Source organism: Heloderma suspectum, chromosome 4, assembly GCF_057233095.1.
Source record: "Heloderma suspectum isolate Gila_16-S chromosome 4, 16-S_ref, whole genome shotgun sequence".
NCBI classification, from domain to species: domain Eukaryota; kingdom Metazoa; phylum Chordata; class Lepidosauria; order Squamata; family Helodermatidae; genus Heloderma; species Heloderma suspectum.
This window is the reverse complement of record NC_139461.1, coordinates 135,675,664-135,684,178: the sequence shown is the minus strand read 5'-3', so window position 1 is coordinate 135,684,178 and position 8,515 is coordinate 135,675,664. Positions and strand designations below refer to the sequence as shown.

The following is an 8,515-nucleotide window of genomic DNA, read 5'->3' as shown; positions in this document are numbered from 1 at the left end:
GTATTCTCACGGAAAAAATCCCTGACAAGCTTCCAAGAAGTCCCAGGATGCCCACAAGCACAACTTGAAACAGATGACTTTCGGTCACACTTGCCATGGTCTGTCAAGCTTGTCTTTGTTGTGCATTAGTAAGGGCCAACCGAGACATGATGGTAACAAACCCACTTGTTTAAACATAAGCCTGTTCCAGTCGAGTTGTGGGAGGGCAGCGGGGGAGGAAGTGCAATTTTTGGAACTGCAGTAAATGTGGGGGAAGGGGAGCTAAATCCCTTCCTTGCCTATGGAGTAGCAAATTGCTGTCTGGTTCCCAAGAAGCTTTTCTTCTCAGTTGAGCTCAGATACCCAAAGCTTTTTAGCTAGGAGAAATAGGTTGTTGTGAGGAGGTCACAGGGGAAGTTTAGCTCCTCTTACCTACAAGACCCCTTTGCTCAAAATTTGGAAACCCCCACCCCTGCCTGCTTTAGATGTGTTGGTGCAAGCCCTGTGTTTAAATGAATGGGGTCTGCTGCCCTAATTTGCCATTGGAAACTTGTAAGAGCTTCTTTATGCTACACACAAACAGTGGCTCATTGGGGTACATTAGGGGCTGCTTCTGAAGTCTCCCTTGAGAACTTCAGCACGGGACACAGTATGACGGGGTGAGGTGAGGGTGCTTCTGGAACTAGAAGGGGCACTGTTTCTGTGAACATGGTGCTCATTCCATGGCCATCTCAGGGCCCAAGGGGGCAACGTTACAATTGCGACGACGGGATGTTAAACACACTCGTAAACCCAACCATTCCCCATTCGAAGCAAATGTCTGTGTTATGTACAATAGACCCAATCAAAATGTGATTCTGAGGCCACTACATGAAATGCTACCAAAGACAGTGTATATGCCAGATGCCAAGGCTGAATTTTAATTAAGTCACATTTTGTTTTGTTTTAAAAAAATGATTCTGATAACACTTATATACTTTAAGTGCACATTTAATTTCTGATCAGTTAATAAAGAAAATATGAACAACCTGTGTCTAAAACCATGATGTGTATATATATTTGCCTCCATATACATATGTCCACTGAGCTCTTCCTTCCAGCTAGATTTCCCATGTGGGTTTTTCCCCTCAATTTAATACAAGAGGAGAGAAGGTTGCTCATCATACATTGGAAAGGTATGCCTCAAAGAGTTAACTACAGTGCTAAGATCACTGACAAACCATGTCTACATTACAATAGATACCTCTGTGTCTGTTTATTTACTCTCTAATACAGGTAACAATTCTGAAATATTTTCATATCTCCACGATAAAAGATCAGGCAAAGCTGAAACTATTATCATTGTTTTTGTTAAAAAAAAGTTTCTTAAAACATTTAGCCTGAAAGCTAGATAACTGACAAATCCCTTCTTGCGAGTCCTATTAGTTGACCATCACTTATGAGAAACTCAGAGCAATCCAGGTTAACTTTGTATTGCCCATGTAGCTTCATGTCATCATACCCTATAGCAATTAGTAGCATAACCTATATATTGGAACATCAGATTCTTTTACCATTTTTTAATTTGCCCCAGGCCATTCAGTTAACGAAGGATTATTATATATCAGTTCTCTCAGAAAATACCATGTTCTTTCTGCATTCACTGCTGCATCCAGGACACTGCTGGTATGAAATGTTAAATTGCAGTTGTTGTGGTCTGATTGTGCAAAGGCTGTGCATTGCATCATTAGCTGAATTATAATGGATATAATACAATGTAAAATCATAATGGAGCATTTTTATACTTACCAATGATTGCCAAATGATGGACCTAGCTCCTCCCCCATCTTCCTCTATTGTATTTCCTCAAAAGGTGTTGTTTTCCATTACTATTATTATACCTGATTTTAAAATGTATATGAGTTTTTGTGGGGAGAAATAGGATACTGATTAAATGCCAGTTTACTGTTCCAATCTCTCTATGAAATTCTGCACGTTTCTGTTTCCTGCTCAGCCACAGTATTCGGATAGATTGGCTTGCTGCAGTATTGTGCTCTTACTTCTCCTGGGGATGGGGATGAGCACAGGACCTCAGCTAGTAGATGTCCCAAGAGTTATGGGACTCCCTTACTTATGGAGCTGCTGTAATAAGGGTCTCAACATGTACCCAGTGTCCTATGTGAGCAGGGCCTGCTCTCTGTGCTTAAATATCCGGCATCGCTCCTATCAAGCGTTTCTGGGCACGATGTGGAAATTTTCCTGACCATGGCATCAATGGGAAAGGTCTTCCTTACACCAGAACTCCTTGTGTGTGTACCGCAGCTTGTAGATCAGGGTTAAGACTTCCCTTCTTTCATTGAGAAACAGTGAAAGAGATCTTAAAGGATGTTCCACTGAAGAACAAAAAAGCAAATTCCTATACTTAGGACAGGATAATCATGTGAATCACTAATAGCCAGCTCATAGACAATGGAGTTTCCACTGTAGAGAAAAATCTAAAAAAACTGGACAAACGTCATGATGGAACAGTGTTGCCAGATTATCAGTTTGGGATCCTTGTACCACAGTCTCAAAGTCGCGTCATAGGCTTTTTTGTCCCCCCCCCCAAAGCAGAACTTTTGGGGAAGGGTTGAAGGAGAGGAAATACTCCAACCTTAGGAACACAGATGCCACATTGCTCAGAAATTTCTCACCTCAGGCAGCAGTGACCCAAGGAATATCTTGGGTCCTCCAAACCTAATCGAATGTAAGGGAAGTCCAAGGCTCCCTTCTCCCACCTCCGCTTTCTTGCAAAATCCATCCATTTTCCCCCCTTTGCTTCCCCAGTGGCGCTATCAGAGGGAAGGAGCACACAATTACCTAGATAAATGGAGAAAGAAGGAAGCCTTTCCACCGTACTCTGCTACCATCATTATAGTGCCGATATAGGGGGCAGGAATATACAGCAACTCCGCCTTCCCTGGTTGGGGAAATAAATGCAATTGAGAGGAAAATATCACCCTTTCTCCAGCCATCCAGCATACTCTCCCAATCTCACTTTTATCTGAGATGTTAGGAACTGCTGCTGTGTTGTCCTCCTTGAAAAACAGTAGCAGAATTACTGCTGCACTGAGCAAGCTGGAATGCCTGTTTATTTGTGTACAAGAGTGCATATGAAGGAGCCCCCAGATTCTCATACATCGATGAGAATTCTCTTATGTCTGGCAACACTGAGATGAAACATTGTTTATGCTACACAAACATACACACAGAATATTATGCATACATGGGGACATACACACAAACATACGCCCACAAGCAAGAATGTGTATTTGGATGGAGGATTCTTGGAAATAGACATTCTTAGCAAATATGGATGACAGATCAATTGTAATTTATTTTCTTTTAACACTGTATCATCATAAAGAAAACTGGTATAAATGAAAAAATCTATTTCAAATATCTACATCTAAAATTTTAGGCAGTGAAAAAGCACTTCGTTGACAAGGAGTGTGGAATGATGAATGTTAATTGTCAGAAACTGCTGAATGCCTTTTTTTTAGTTGCCACAAACAAATTCACATATCAGAACGAACAATACTGCTAAATATTCCGTTTTTGTTTTCTCTTGTTAAAACGCACTGGGGAAAAGAAAAGAAAAAAAGAAAAAGAAAAAAAAAATCCCTCCCCTGCCCCTGGAAATTCATACATATTTCAAAGTTTTGAAATCGAAGCAATATTTAGAACCATAGATGAAGAAACACTGTGGCATTGGTGTAATATACACAATGCACTTCTCTTTCTCTCTCTCTTCTTTTAAATCTGTAATGTACATCAAATACTTTACAACAATGCATTAACAAAAGGCAAGAAACATCTTGCTGTACAGAGGAAACCCCAAATGCAACTTGAAGCCTAGATTCACAATGGATGAGGAGAGGAAACAAAGTGTGAGAAGCTGTCCCCCATAAGATTTGTAAACTGTTCCTTATCTTGTGCTTAACTCTGGACCCACTTCGGCTGTTGTACCTTCCCCTATTGCCTTCAGCCACATTCAATGTACAGCACTATTTGTTTTTAAACTCTACATACAAGGTCAACTGCAAAGTTGCCCCCCCCCCCACAATATATTTCTATATCTATATATAAAGAGAGAAACAGGATTATATAGATACAGAAATAGATATACATTTCCCCCCTGCTAATGACACTCCCGTGCTTAACTTCCAATTCTTGTAGCCATCTAAAAGTACCTTAAATTTTCCACACTGATTATCAGGCCTTCCTATGGAACAGGCTTTAACAAACTAAATTTGCAGGAAAAGAATGTCTCGTGGTATGCATGCACATGCACAGTTCCTGGAGCTTTCTTCTTCTTTCTTGCCCAAATCTCAAACCCAGGAATCCGGAGATGCTGGATAGTGACTTGTTTCATAATTGAGTTCACTGTAGGGCCGGGCAGCGGAGTAGAAGTCGACGTAGTTGCCAGTGGACTTGAGTCCCAGGTGCATATTGTACTCGCTTGCAGGCGGACGGTGATGCACTTGGTCCTCAAAGAAGGACTCATCATAGTTTCTTGTTGAATTCTGAAATGGCTGATATGGTTCGTAATCCTTTCTCGTGGGCTCCTGTGGAACTGGCTGTGTTGAAACCTGTCAACAGAATAATAAGCCTCAGCTTGTTAGGTACGACTGTAATGACGGGAAACAAAAACGGCCATTTCGGGTGCAGTGGAACATTGGTTCCACTTCAGTGCTGCTTATTAGGCTGGCAATATAAATGCGTCCAGCATTTCAGCGGCTACATAAAATATCTCTTAGTCCTCCTGAATTAATTCTACTGTTTTGCTTGATCTTTCTAACATGATTGCTTTGCATTTGCATTTATTACTGCTCCTAATAGATGTTTTGCTTAAAGAGATGAGTAAAGAGCAAAGACTCTGAAGACTCATGGCTAAGCTCCTTAAAATAATAGTGTGCTTCCCCCAGAGTTCTGGATCCCAAAATCTGAAGTAAAATGCCATATACCAGAAGTGGGGAGCCTCCAGCACATGGGCCAAATGCAGACCTGCAATGACTGGGTCTTGGAGTCTTGAGTAGTTGTTTAAAGAACTCTAGAAGCCTGTATACCAACATAGGCATGAAACTCTTCTTTTCATCTAGTGCTATAAAAAGACTGTTCCTTTTTGCTCTGCTTTTTAATGACAATTGATGTATCCCTTGATATCATGATCCCGCTGTTTTATACTGTTGGTTTGATTGATTGTGTTTATTTCAATTTTACAGTTTAATCTGTTTGTATTTTAATCTGTTGTTCACCATTTGAGGGACCTTCAGGATAAAAAGCAGCTTACAAATCCTGATGAGGATGACTGATAATAATTTATTCTTGTTATTTTACTTGAGGCTTTAATTCTGACAAGGCCTGACTTTATATAATCCAGAGGTAGTGATACCTTTTTGTATCAAACTGTGGTAAAACATGATTCCCCCTATAGATAATGGTGTCAGGATGGTTCTTTTTAAGAATTTGCACTCTGTCTATATTCTGGAGGAAGGGTGGGGAATGTTTCCCAGCCAGACGGCTGAATTCACTTTTAGAGAAGTGGGTGGATCTGAAAGCAGAGGGGGCAGGGCCAAAATAAAAGACTACCACCACCTTGTACTTAAAGCTCCTGGTGCCAGCAACCAAGCCTTGGGAGAGGCTTGTCAACCTTTCGGAATGGGGGGAAAGCTGCACGAAAGCAGAGAAACTACCCAACGATCCATGGTTGGGGGAAAGGTGGAGACTGTGAGGGCATTGGGGAACCCCGGGGGGCTGGACTGGGACCCCAGGAGGGCTGGATTTGGCCCCTGGCCCAGAGGTTCCCCACCCCACTTGTGTACCCCTGGAGTGGAAGCTGGTTGGCATTTTGACCCAGGGACTCAGACAGAGGGAGTTAATGGCCTCATCACTGTTGCCACCCATATAATGGCCTGAGGCAGCACTGCTGCTCTTCAGCTCAGCTGACCAAGTGAGCGGGGGAACCAAATATGAGCCAGGCTTTGTCCCTCCGCCAGAGCAACTTGCTGCTCAGGCAGCCACACAGACTGCCTCACATCCGCCTTCTCTGGAACTCTACCCTCGGCTCAGCCTTTGGCCACCGATATGCTTGCTCCTGCCTTGGTTTTGCCTGCTTGGCTCAAGAATATGTAACACATGATCTGTTTGCTTGTTCGTTTTGTGGTTTTAGAATAAGCTTGCACTTGCTACACTTCTATCCTTCTAAAAGAAAAAAAACCCAGCTTGCGTGATTGTATTTGATTTCTCATCTCTGGTAAATAACAGCACCTAGTTACCTTGCTACCCTGTAGCGAAAGGGAAAGGAAGAACAACAAAGACCCTTGTGGCCTCTTACACACTAACACAAGGAGGGGAAGAAAACCATTCTTGGTTGCAATTGTTTCAGCTCATACAGGGACACCCAAGAACTTCTGGCCCATAGTTACATAGGGAAGGTCTCCTAAGGGAGAAACCCATGGCAGAAGAGGAACGACAGTCTCCTAAGAAGGAGGTTAAATGTGTAAGGATTAACCAGCCATATGTCTTAGACCCTTTCATGATGGCAGTAAAAGAATGTACATTTTTCTTTAAACCGGGAGGGAACTAACACAGGGAAGAGAGGACAGTGAAGTGGACCTCTCCGCCTCCTCCTTCCTATGGCAGCCCCTCCCCTCCAACCCCCTCAAAAGGATACACAGAGAGTCAGGAGATCCTGCTGAATGGGGTGAGCTGTGGTGTGTGTGGGGGAGGGATATCCATACAAATCGGGCACAGAGACCTTCTTTGAGCAGAGCCCTTCCTCTCAGAAGTTCCCTTCTTCTCACAGAAGACAGCTCCTGGATCCAACTTACCCTCTCTCCAACAAATGGCTGAATATCAGCCCTCATTTCCATATTTTACTGGTAAATGTTGGTATTTACAGGGGCAGGCTGGGGAAAGTTCAGAATTGTGAAGCAATGAATTGCATTTCAGTAATTATGATTCCTCTAGAATTACTGCAGGTATATTAATACATTTATTTTTCCAGGAAAGCATAAAAAACCAGTAATTGCTATCAGATATAATTTTTCTTTCTCTACAGAAACACTGACAGAAGGAAGTGATTATATATTTCCTTCCTTCTGGAAATGGGGTGGGGAAGATAGGGAAAGCAAAGCTCAGTTCTTCCTAACATTAGAAACGGTCCCATTGTTACCTGTGCTGGGACCTATAACCAGTGGCGGCTGGGGCCCACTGGTGCTGGTGGGGCTGCGGACAGGGTCACTAGGGACAGAGCCAAAGGGTCACCAGAGACAGAACGGTCTTCTGAATCTACAGCACCAGCAACCCGCACCACAGGAAGGGAGAACTGCAGCACATTAACTTTAAGAGTGTTCGTGCAAAGCGGTGGCACACAAAAGCACTTATTTAGACCCATATTCATCTGTACCAACAACTCTCACTGCGCAGAGAATAAAGTGACTAGTGCAAAACAACAGGGAAGAATCCACACACCCATACAAAATGATGATGATGCTATCCACAGAGCCACACAAAAAACCATCCCAAATCCATCTCTTTACAAGTAACTCCCAAGTAAGAAAGGTTGGATTACTCGGGAGCAAGCATGGGCAGCAAGTTCAGAGCATCCAGAATCCACCCCCTTCCACATCCACAGAGCCTCCCCCAAAAGAAAACAAATGTTTAAAATTTAGGCCAGTTATCATTAGGGTAAAGCAGGGCTAGTGAGGGAGTGGGTGTCTGTGACACAAACAGCAGGATTAAAGCAGTCCTTTTGAAGCCATATTGGTCTGCAAAGAACTCAGATTCCACAGAACTCAAAAGCTAAGGCATAAGAAAAATCCCTGAGGGGTTTGCAAGGCAACTGAAGTGCCACAACAAAGCTTTAAAAAGGGGACAAAAGCTCAAAGCCCAAAGACGCAGATGTTTAAATGCTGTAAATAAATAAACATTTAAAAGAAATTAAAATCCCCCCATCCCAAGTAAAAAATCCTCCCTTCTGGCTGATGGTGAGGAGGGTCTGGCTTCGATGAGGCATAAACACAATTCTCATACAAAGCTTTGTACTGCAATCCTATATACGCTTACCTGCGAGTAAATTCAATTGAAAACAATGGGACCTGTCTAGGACTGCAGTATTAATTAATAAATCTTACACACACACGTGCTGGTCACTCACTTGCCCACTCTCTCTCACCCACTCTGGACCAAGCGCAGACAGCTGATCTGATCCTCACCATTTTACTGTAGTGTAAATGCACAGGGGCCCAATCTGGTTTGGGGCCACTGCGTGTGGATAGGGGAGGCATAAACCTTCCCACCCAGCCCCCCCCCCTTTTAACTAAAAAGGTGTTTGGGTGGGAAGGTTTGTACATCCCCTATCCACACAGTGGTCCCAGTCTGGATTAAGCCCCCCATTTACACTACAGTAAAATGGTGAGGATCCCCTCTCAAACAAATTATGAATGAGATAATTTCCAATCCACTCACTGTACAGTAAGTCGAGATGGCGGGACACTGGTCTCTCCATGATCCA

At 43.0% G+C, this 8,515-nt stretch overlaps 1 protein-coding gene across 1 annotated transcript in view; it reads right to left on the bottom strand.

The window, feature by feature from the left end:
* Positions 1-877: 877 nt before the first annotated feature.
* The window catches only part of CTNND2 (catenin delta 2), an 861,592-nt gene continuing 853,954 nt past the window's right edge, over positions 878-8,515 (bottom strand). Inside the window, exon 24 of the mRNA XM_084850586.1 lies at positions 878-4,589. Coding sequence (XP_084706712.1) covers positions 4,329-4,589 — 261 coding nt within the window. The 3' untranslated portion in view covers positions 878-4,328. The remainder of the gene's footprint in view (positions 4,590-8,515) is intronic.